The sequence below is a fragment of the Salmo salar genome, chromosome ssa15 (assembly GCF_905237065.1).
Source record: "Salmo salar chromosome ssa15, Ssal_v3.1, whole genome shotgun sequence".
Lineage (NCBI taxonomy): Eukaryota > Metazoa > Chordata > Actinopteri > Salmoniformes > Salmonidae > Salmo > Salmo salar.
In genome coordinates, this window is record NC_059456.1 from 3,850,369 (window position 1) to 3,862,211 (window position 11,843).

General features: G+C 43.3%; 1 protein-coding gene across 1 annotated transcript; it reads right to left on the reverse strand.

Moving 5' to 3' along the window:
• Nucleotides 1–9,638: 9,638 nt before the first annotated feature.
• On the reverse strand, nt 9,639–11,009 carry LOC106570886 (C-C motif chemokine 4). The gene is made up of 3 exons (XM_045695367.1): nt 10,707–11,009; nt 10,112–10,235; nt 9,639–9,771 (listed from the first exon to the last, which is right to left on the reverse strand). The coding sequence occupies exons 1-3, from the start codon at nt 10,765–10,767 to the stop codon at nt 9,645–9,647; spliced, it is 312 nt and encodes a 103-aa protein (XP_045551323.1). The 5' UTR covers nt 10,768–11,009; the 3' UTR covers nt 9,639–9,644.
• Nucleotides 11,010–11,843: the final 834 nt, after the last annotated feature.

The window sequence follows — 11,843 nt, forward strand, 5'->3', positions numbered from 1 at the left end:
TTTAGTATCCTATCTATGGCACCTTACTGTCTTTAGTGACCATCTGTCTTTAGTTACCATCTGTCTTTAGTTACCATCTGTCTTTAGTAACCTGCTCTCTTTAGTAACCTACTGTCTTTAGTAACCTACTGCCTTTAGTAACCATCTGTCTTTAGTAACCATCTGTCTTTAGTAACCTTTCTGGCTTTAGTAACCATCTGTCTTTAGTAACCATCTGTCTTTAGTAACCTGCTCTCTTTAGTTACCTACTGCCTTTAGTTACCTACTGCCTTTAGTTACCTACTGCCTTTAGTTATCTACTGTCTTTAGTAACCTTTCTGTCTTTAGTAACCATCTGTCTTTAGTAACCTGCTCTCTTTAGTAACCTACTGCCTTTAGTAACCTTATGCCTTTAGTAACCTTCTGCCTTTAGTGACCTACTGCCTTTAGTAACCTACTGCCTTTAGTAACCTACTGTCTTTAGTAATCTACTGTCTTTCGTTACCTACAGTCTTTCGTATCCTACTGTCTTTGGCAACCTTCTGTCACGTCCTGACCCAAGTAAGATGTAATTTTCTATAGTAGAGTAGGGCAGGGCATGACAGGGGGTGTTGTGGGTTGTTCTGTTTTCTATTTCTATGTTTAGTTCTAGTTTTTCTATTTCTATGTTGGGATTGTTTGGGGTTGATCTCTAATTGGAGGCAGCTGGTCCTCATTGCCTCTGATTAGAGATCATATTTAAGTAGGGGTTTTTCTCTTCCTGTTTGTGGGTTATTATCCTTTGAGTATTGTGTTTTCTGCTCTGCGTCACGGTTTGTTGTTTTGTGGTTTCAAGTTATTTATGTATTGCATTCAGTTTCATGTTTAATAAATATGTGGAACTACGAACACGCTGCATTTTGGTCCGCTCCTTCTGAAAGCCCTGACAGAATAACCCACCATAAAAGGACTAAGCGGCGTCAGGAGAACTACTTGGAGTCGTGGACTTGGGAGGAAATATTTGACGGTAAAGGACCCTGGAGCCAGGCTGGGGAGTATTGTCGCCGAAGGAGGAACTAGAGGATGCCAAGAGGGAGTGACGTTACTATGAAGCGCTATATCCACCTATAATCAAGGTGGAGAGGCAGCCCCATGAATTCTTTGGGGGGGGGGGGGGGCATAACAGGAGTTTGTCAACATCAGGGGGGAGCCCTGATCAAAACTTCCCGTGCCTATCGGAGAGAGCCGTGGAGCAGACAGAAGTCAGTACAGGAGTCAAGCGCGGAGCTCGACGCGAGATTCCGAAGGGAAGTACTGACAGAAAGAGCACGGCGATGCGGGCGTGCGGAGGAGCGAGCGATGAGTTACGGTGTGGTGCGCACTATATCGCCCATACGCACTCACAGCCCGGTGCGGTCGGTGCAAGCTCCTCGCTGGTGTAGGGCGAAGATGGTCATTGAACCCGGAAGGCCTGCTCAGCATGCCAGGTCCCCAGTTCGCCTACATAGCCCGGTACGTCCTGTTCCTGCTCCCTGCACTCGTCTTGAGGTGTGTGTTACCAGTCTGGTGCCACCTAAGCCAGTTCCACGCATCAGACCTCCAGTGCGCATACCCAGTCCGGAGTGTCCTGTTCCTGCTCCCTGCACAAGTCCTGAGGTGCGTGTTACCAGTCTGGAGCCACCCAAGCCAGTACCACGCACCAAGTCTCCAGTACGTATCCATAACCCGGTACAGCCAGTGCCTGCTGTGAGCACTCAGCCCTTAGTCCGGTGAGACTGATTCCTGCTCCTCGCACTATTCCTCCAGTGCGCGTCCATAGCCCAGTACGTCCTGTGCCTGCTCCCCGCACTCGCCCCGAAGTGCGTGTTACTAGTCTGGCGCCTCCTATGCCAGCTCCAAGCATCAGGCCTCCAGGGTGCCTGCCCAGTCCGGGGTGTCCTGTTCCTGCTCCCCGCACTTGACCTGAGGTGCGTGTTACCAGTCTGGCGCCACCTATGCCAGTCCCACGCATCGGACCTCCAGTGCGCATCACTAGTCTGGAGCCTCCAGCAACGCTCCTCAGCCCAGAGCCTCCAGCGACGCTCTGCAGCCCGGTGTCTTCAGCGGCGGCCTTTAGCCCAGAGTCTTCAGCGGCCCGAAGCCTCCGACGATGATCCATGGTCTGGTTCCTCCGGACATACAGAAGCGGGGGGATCAGCGGGCGGTGGGGGTACTACGCCCGGAACCAGATCCGCCACCATAGACATTAGTCAGTCAACCTAGCCTCCCATTGTTTGTTTGCATTCAGAGTCTGCACCTTTTTGGGGGGGGGGTACTGTCATGTCCTGACCCTAGTAAGATGTCATTTTCTATAGTAGAATAGGGCAAGGCGTGACAGGGGGTGTTTTGGGTTGTTCTATGTTTGCTATTTCTATGTTTAGTTCTACTTTTTCTATTTCTATATTGGGATTGTTTGGGGTTGATCTCTAATTGGAGGTAGCTGATCCTCATTGCCTCTGATTAGAGATCATATTTAAGTAGGTTGTTTTTCTCTTCCTGTTAGTGGGTTATTATCTTTTGAGTAGTGTGTTTTCTTCTCTGCGTCAGTTTGTTGTTTTGTGGTTTCAAGTTATTTATGTATTGCATTCATTTTTTTACATTTTTACATTTTTGTCATTTAGCAGACGCTCTTATCCAGAGCGACTTACAGTACCTACTGTCTTTAGTAATATTATGTTCTTAGTAACCTTTTGTCTTTACTAAGTTACTGTCTTTGGTAACCTTATATTTTAGTAACCTTCTGTGTTTGGTAACCTGTCTTTGGTAACCTACTGTCTTTGGTAACCTACTGTCTTTGGTAACCTACTGCCTTTCAGTTACCTGCTGTCTATGGTATCTTACTGTCTTTAGCTGCCTACTGCCTTTAGCTGCCTACTGCCTTTAGCTGCCAACTGTCTATGGTAACATTCTGTCTTTAGTTGCCCGTGTGTGAGGCTTAGCCTAATTCCTTCTCTTCCAACACTGAGTACCACTTTTTTTAGATGATTTGTAGATGCTCAATCTGTCAACTAACAGCAGTTTCCCACAAAAAAGTGTTGCTTCACCAAAACTGATTAAAAAAATAATATAGTATTCTCAGCCAGGACACCCGTGACACCAGTCAGTATTCGACGTCGATCCGTGTCTGAAGACGTTGGGCGACTATGTGGAAAATAAGGGCAACTGAATGCTGTTACCTTCTAGTAGGTTTCGTTTTCCTAAGGCATTGTGGATGTGGATGGGTGTAAGCATCTGCTTCTGATTACAAAGGTTTCAAGTTTGAATCCACCAATAGAAAGTTGTTTTTGAGATGTTTGTTTTTAAGCCTATCCCAAAGCTTAACACTTACCTTAACCTGTTGGGGCTAGGGGGCAGTATTTGCACGGCCGGATAAAAAACGTACCCGATTTAAACTGGCTACTACTCTTGCCCAGAAACGAGAATATGCATATAATTAGTAGATTTGGATAGAAAACACTAAAGTTTCTAAAACTGTTTGAATTGTGTCTGTGAGTATAACAGAACTCATATGGCAGGCCAAAACCTGAGAAGATTCCATACAGGAAGTACCCTGTCTGACAATTTGTTGTCCTTCTGTTGCATCTCTATCAAAAATACAGCATCTCTGCTGTAACGTGAGATTTTCTAAGGCTTCCATTGGCTCTTAGAAGGCGCCAGAAAGTGGAATGACGTGTCTCCTGTCTCTGGGCAAAGAACAGCAGGGGAATTTGTGAGTGGTCAGGCTGGGGACAGTGACACTGGAGATGCGCGTTCATGAGAATTCTCAATTGTTTTCTTTCAGCCTTTGAATGAATACAACGTCGCCCGGTTGGAATAGTATCGCTATTTTACGAGAAAAATAGCATAAAAATTGATTTTAAACAGTGTTTGACATGCTTCGAAGTACGGTAATGGAATATTTGGAATTGTTTTGTCACGAAATACGCTCGCGCTTCACCCTTCGGATAGTGACCTGAACGCACGAACAAAACGGAGCTATTTGAATATAACTATGGATTATTTGGAACCAAAACAACATTTGTTGTTGAAGTAGAAGTCCTGGGAGTGCATTCTGATGAAGAACAGCAAAGGTAATCCAATTTTTCTAATAGTAATTCTGAGTTTAGTCAGCACCAAACTTGGTGGGTGTCAAATTAGCTAGCCTGTGATGGCCGAGCGATCTACTCAGAATATTGCAAAATGTGCTTTTGCAGAAAAGCCATTTTAAAATCTGACACCGCGATTGCATAAAGGAGTTCTGTATCTATAATTCTTTAAATAATTGTTATGTATTTTGTGAACGTTTATTGTGAGTAATTTAGTAAATTCACCGGAAGTTTGCGGTGGGTATGCTAGTTCTGAACATCACATGCTAATGTAAAAAGCTGTTTTTTGATATAAATATGAACTTGATTGAACAAAACATGAATGTATTGTATAACATAATGTCCTAGGAGTGTCATCTGATGAAGATCATCAAAGGTTAGTGCTGCATTTAGCTGTGGTTTTGGTTTTTGTGACATATATGCTTGCTTTGAAAATGGCTGTGTGATTATTTTTGGCAGGGTACTCTCCTGACACAATCTAATGTTTTGCTTTCGCTGTAAAGCCTTTTTGAAATCGGACAATGTGGTTAGATTAACGAGAGTCTTGTCTTTAAAATGGTGTAAAATAGTCATATGTTTGAGAAATTGAAGTTATAGCATTTGTGAGGTATTTGTATTTCGCGCCACGCGATTCCACTGGCTGTTGACTAGGGTGGGACGCTTCTGTGGGACCTAGCCCATAGAAGTTAACCATTCTGAGTTAATTCCTAACCATTCTGAGTTAATGCCTAAACTTAATCATTCAAATTTAGAGTTAATGGCTGAACTTAACCTTAATAAACACTTTGAAATTTGACGTTTCTCTCAATATCGAGAGAAATAAGCACAAATATTTGCTCATTAGCAGCGTGTTGCAGGATTTACAGTAAGTATTATTAAAAGGTAATAAAACTGCAATTTCCTCTACAGAGTTAGTTGCGTTTTCATAGAAACGTTTCTTAGAAGTGGAAGTGGTTTTTCTAAAACTGATTTGGGTAATTCCCCAGACTCCAGGCTGTTTTGTTCTCATACAGGATCAGATAAACCAGTGGCTCCATCGACAGGAGAATTTGGCACATCTCCAGGCAAGTGTCAGGTCATGAATCTAGGTACAGTATGTGTAGGCCATATATCATATGGGGAGTGATTGAGCATAAGGGAACTGCACAGTGTCTGGGTCATTGGCTCTATATCAATTTATCTTTATGCGATCCCTTGTGTCCTCTCTCCTTGTCTCCTTCTCTTAACGCAGTGGGGGAGGGACCTTGGACCTTGTCTTCCAATCAGAGTATGTGAGCGGAGCTGGAGCGGAGTGAGGAGTGGTGCTGGAGCGGAGCATGCCCAATTTGACTGGAGCGCGGAGTGAGATTCCCAAAGGCTGGAGTGACGTCTTTCTCTTCCGCTCCAATAGCGCTCACTTCACGAGCTCAAGGCATGCCTGGCCCAGCATGCATTTGTAGTCTACTTCTGTGCTACTAAAGCCCCTTGCTTTAGCTACGGTCATGAAGTTCGCAAATTATTTTCATAAAGAAACTGATAATACACACAGGTGCTAAATCAAGGTGATTTACAAAGATGAGGTATAAGGGCACTAGGCGAGTCCCAGATGCAGACACGGGAGGCAGATGATTTGAGTCTTTGATATTTGTTATAATCCAAAAGGGTAGGCAAGAGAATGGGCGTGGACAGGCAAAAGGTCAAAACCAGTTCAGAGTCCAGGAGGTACAGAGTGGCAGGCAGGCCCGAGGTCAAGGCAGGCAGAAAGGTCATGCAGGCCGGTACAGAGTCCAGAAACAGGCAAGGGTCAAAACCGGGAGGACTAGCAAAAAGAGAATAGAAAAAGCAGGAGCACGGGAAAAACACGCTGGTTGACTTGAACATACAAGACGAACTTGCACAGAGACAGGAAACACCGGCATAAATACACCGGGGAAAATATGCGACACTTGGAGGGGGGTGGAGACAATCACAAGGACAGGTGAAACAGATCAGGGCGTGACATGAGGACCAAGAGCAAGAGAGGGAGTGCTGTGATGTAGTGTCCACAACTAAAGAATCGTTGTGGAATCTGAAAAGACACAAATCTTAAAGCATGATGGGATACTTACTACATAAACATGCTGAAAGAAAGGAATGAGGTGGGTAGCTCATTAAGTGTGTCATTGTAGCAAAGTATTTTTAAACAAAAAAAAACAGATCTCTTAAAAGTTTCATTCATTTTTGTTCTATTACCGTTTACCAGAGGTATTGAACTTTGACCCTACGAGGTACGGAGCCTGCTGGTTTTATCTTCTACCTGATACTTAATTGCACCCACCTGGTGTCCCAGATCTAAATCAGTCCTTGAATACAGGGGAACAATGAAAAGACGCAGTGGAACTGGCTTTGAGGTCCAGAGTTGAGTTTGAGGGATCTATACGATGGGCCATAATTGATTTTGGCCGCATACAACTGGCATATTCCCACTTTCAAGGACCTTTCTATTTTGATTGGGTTATTTTGCCTGAAAACCTTTAGGCCTACCTACAGTGGCTTGCGGAAGTATTTACCCCCCTGGCATTTTTCTTTTTTTGTTGCCTTACAACCTAGAATTAAAATAGATTTTTTTGGGGGTTGTATCATTTGATTTACAATTTGAAAATGCAAAAGGTTTTTTCTTGTGAGACAAGAAAAATAATTTTAAAAATTGAAAACTTCAGCATGCATAACTATTCACCCCCCCAAAGTCAATACTTTGTAGAGCCACCTTTTGCAGCAAGTTTCGGATATTTTTTTTAAACCCAACCCTGATCTGTACTTCTCCACAACTTTGTCCCTGACCTGTTTGGAGAGCTCCTTGTTCTTCATAGTGCCGCTTTCTTGGTGGTGCCCCATGCTTAGTGGTGTTGCAGACTCTAGGGTCTTTCAGAACAGGTGTATATATACTGAGATCATGTGACAGATCATGTGACACTTAGATTGCACACAGGTGGACTTTATTTAACTAATTATGTGACTTCTGAAGGTAATTGGTTGCACCAGATCTTATTTGTCGGGGGGCTAGGGTCAGTCTGTTATATCTGGAGTATTTCTCCTTATCTGGTGTCCTGTGTGAATTTAAGTATGCTCTCTCTAATTCTTTCTTTCTTTCTTTCTTCCTGTCTGTCTTTCTCTCTCTCTCTCTTTCTCTCTCTCTTTCTCGGAGGACCTGAGCCCTAGGACTATGCCTCAGGACTACCTGGCCTGATGACTCCATGCTGTCCCCAGTCCACCTGGCCGTGCTGCTGCTCCAGCTCAACTGTTCTGCCTGCGGCTATGGAACCCTGACCTGTTCACCGGACGTGCTACCTGTCCCAGACCTGCTGTATTCAACCGCAGGCGCGGTAGAGCTAGTCTGAATGATCGGCTATGAAAAGCCAACTGACATTTACTCCTGAGGTGCTGACCTGTTGCACCCTCAACAACCACTGTGATTATTATTATTTGACCCTGCTGGTCATCTATGAACATTTGAACATCTTGGCCATGTTCTGTTATAATCTCCACCCAGCACAGCCAGAAGAGGACTGGCCACCCCTCATAGCCTGGTTCCTCTCTAGGTTTCATCCTAGGTTCTGGCCTTTCTAGGGAGCTTTTCCTAGCCACCGTGCTTCTACAACTGCATTGCTTGCTGTTTTGGGTTTTAGGCTGGGTTTCTGTACAGCACTTTGAGATATCAGCTGATGTAAGAAGGGCTTTATAAATACATTTGATTTGATTTGATTTAGGGGCTTCATAGCGAAGGGGGTGAATATATATGCACGCATCCCTTTTCCATGAAATCCAAATAAAAATCAATTTAAATTACAAATTGTAATGCAACAAAATAGGAAAAAACTTAAAGGGGTATGAATACTTTTGCAAGGCACTGTGTGTTTATATGTATATACTGGCACTGTTTTATATATATATTCAGTTGAAGTCGGAAGTTTACATACACTTAGGTTGGAGTCATTAAAACTCGTTTTTCAACCACTCAACAAGTTTCTTGTTAACAAACTATAGTTTTGGCAAATAGGTTAGGACATCTACTTTGTGCATAACACAAGTAATTTTTCTAACAATTGTTTACAGACAGATTATTTCACTTATAATTCACCGTATCACAATTCCAGTGGCTCAGAAGTTTACATACACCAAGTTGACTGTGCCTTTAGACCTGCTTGGAAAATTCCAGAAAATGATCTCATGGCTTTAGAAGTTTCTGATAGGCTAATTGACATAATTTGAGTCAATTGGAGGTGTACCTGTGGATGTATTTCAAGGCCTACCTTCAAACTCATTGCCTCTTTGCTTGACATCATGGGAAAATCAAAAGAAATCAGCCAAGACCTCACAAAAAAATGGTAGAACTCAACAAGTCTGGTTCATCCTTGAGAGCAATTTCCAAACGCCTTAAGGTACCACATTCATCTGTACAAACAATAGTACGCAAGTATAAACACCATGGGACCACACAGCCGTCATAACGGTCAGGAAGGAGACGCGTTCTATCTCCTAGAGATGAACGTACTTTGGTGCGAAAAGTGCAAATCAATCCCAGAACAACAGCAAAGGAGCTTGTGAAGATGCTGGAGGAAACAGGTACAAAAGTATCTATATCCACAGTACAACGTGTCCTATATCGACATAACCTGAAAGGCCGCTCAGCACTGCTCCAAAACTGCCATCAACTTTATTATGCATACTGGACCATGTTAGTGTAAATGAATAAATGGGTCTTATCAGCTCTGGTCAGTTACTCGGAACAATTCAAACCATTTTGGAAGATTCATGGCTCAGATAAGGCAAAAGTTTTTTAAAAAATGTACTTGATCTTTTATTGAAATAGTAATTTGTACTTTTTCATGAGAGCTAGCATGGACAGACCACAGTTAAAAAATAATATTAATAATCTTAAAATGTCAATAGCACCAAAAACACATTACAAATGTGGATATACACATCAGGCATTGGGAAAATCTGTCAGTAGTGTACATATTTCAGTTTCTCATCACAATCAAAAAACACCGAACCATATAAACACATTTTACTACATGAATATCAAATTTTTCAATCCACATTGATGTAATTTTTTTTTTTTTTGCTGTGCTATGCATTTACATCATGTACTGCTCACGAATAGTCTACTACAGTATCTGGTGAAATTCTGGGTTTAAAAAAGGTTGAAATTAATGTGGCCGAAGACAGGACAATTGTGTATCGTCTTCGGTGGTCCTCATCGAATATCTTCCTCCATTCCTCTCCTCCAATCCTCTCCTTCATTCCTCTTCTGGTCTCACTCTGCTGTTTTCATCCTGTGTGGAAGACAGGCACAAGGGATAAGAACTCTTAACAAACAGGATATGGAGTTCTACAGAGCAGCTTTAAGGGGAAAGCTGTGAATGAAAACATTGCAGAACATTAAAACAACTATATCATTTAGCCAAAATATGAGCCTAGGGGAAAGAGACAAGAACAGAAAGCAAATAATAAAGTCTGATGTAGAAACACACTCAGGAATAAATCAATCTTGAAAAGTTTTGTACATATTTCTCTCGTTGGTACAGTAAATGCTTACCTCCTTTACTGCTGAAGTGTGTCAGCTGTCCGGAGGGAGATAGTTCGCTCCAGACGTTTGATGTAGTCTGCCACCCACTTGCTCCTTGTGGGATGGGGCGTGCACAGTCTCACCCCTGTCTTAGTGATGAACCTGGAGGGAACAGATCAGAAGTTGACAATCGTTAAGGTTCAGAGTGATATCAGACTAAGTGGTTGCCAAAAAGTGCTCCAGGGACCACGTAAGGAGATCAGTGAGCCGCTGATGGGGAGCAGAATCTGGCAGGCCTCCAAACTGCTTAGGAGTGTAAGACAACACCGGAAACTTGCCTTAACTGTAAGTAATGTTGTTTCTAAACCTAGGGATTGTACTACACTTGGAATCGTGTTCTTGTATGGTTATAACGTGTGTCGTATCATGTTTATAAATGTTTTATTCAGCCTGAGTATCAGGTGGAAGAGAAGTAATTTGTCTTAAAGAGGAAGACACTCACACAGTGGCATCGATGTCACAGCCTTTCTCTGTCGTCTGCAGGAGGTAGGAGACCATCTTGAAGTGGCGAGGGAAACGTGTCTCAGTGGTGAGGAGACAGCAGTCCACGGGTACCTCAGAGAATGCTGAGAGAGAGAGAGAGAGAGAGAGAGAGAGAGAGAGAGAGAGAGAGACGGAACAAAATGGAGAGACAGAGATCAAAGTGAGTGACCCTCGCTGAATGAGAAATAACATAATTTACCAGAAAACTCATTAAAGACCAAACACATGTTTAATGGATCTGGGTAAAACCCTTTTACAGATATAAACTGTCTCTGGAAGAGCTGCACTTCCTCAAGGAGGTCATGTAGCCATTGACATCTGAAGTGTTTAAGATATATTTCACACTGAATTCGTCTGGGTGGAAGTCGATATAGTATTATCCTAGTCAGACACAGACCAGGCTCTATTTATAGATTCCCAAGTCTAGCACCAGTTTCGAAATCAATCACAGAACGGAATACTTCTGTGTGTGTGTGTGTGTGTGTGTGTGTGTGTGTGTGTGTGTGTGTGTGTGTGTGTGTGTGTGTGTGTGTGTGTGTGTGTGTGTGTATTACCTGATGCATAGCCCAAGCACACTGTCGCGACGAAGAGAAGTGCTGCCACTTGAGATGTCATGTTGCTGCTGAGAGTGGTGTGATTCAGGCAGGTTGTTCAGGTGTGTGAAGCTGAGAGAGAGTGAGGACGCTGCCTGGTACTACAGGTATATTTATACAGGTCTCTTTCACTTTCACTCTGACTTGGAACAAAGTGAAAGTCTCCGCCTTCGTGCTGTAAATTCACCTCAGGCGTAACCTTAACTTTCTTCATCTTCTCTCGCTCCTTTCTTTCTCTCTCTCATACTTTTTTCCTTCTGAGACTTTCTCTCCATTTACTTAACGGTCAATCTGTCTCGTCCGCCTCTTTAACAGTGACAGAGCATTGCACGTCTACAGTATCTGTTAAAATAAACCTTTAAGTACATTTTTTTTTTAAATGTATTTATTTATATTTCTTATCAAATGAGATGTTCAATCATCCATGCAAAGTTATACTGTGCGGGTGTGTGTGTGTGTGTGTGTGTGTGTGTGTGTGTGTGTGTGTGTGTGTGTGTGTGTGTGTGTGTGTGTGTGTGTGTGTGTGTGTGTGTGTGTGTGTGTGTGTGTGTTGCAGGTCTTTTGGAGTACAGTCATGAGAAGGGAGAGAAAGGAGGGAGCGTCTCCTTCAAGTTCAACCTGGTGGATCCAGAGGGCAACAAACTGATCGACCAGTCTTTCTTCATTAGTGTTCTAGGTATGTACCAGTGCTTGTACATCAGTGTACTAGGTAGGTACCAGTCCTTGTACATCAGTGTACTAGGTATGTACCAGTCTTTCTTCATTAGTGTTCTAGGTATGAAAGGGGTCATTCTACATAAGTGTACTAGGTAGGTACCAGCCACACCACACTGAGACCCCCCCAGACTAGTTAACACACCACAATGAGACCCCCCCAGACTAGTTAAAAACATGAACCCTCCAGACTAGTTAACACACCACATTGAGACCCCCCCTCCAGACTAGTTAACACACCACAATGAGACCCCCCCAGACTAGTTAACACACCACACTGAACCCCACCCTCCAGACTAGTTAACACACCACACTGAGACCCCCCCTCCAGACCAGTTAACACACCACATTGAGACCCCCCCTCCAGACTAGTTAACACACCAC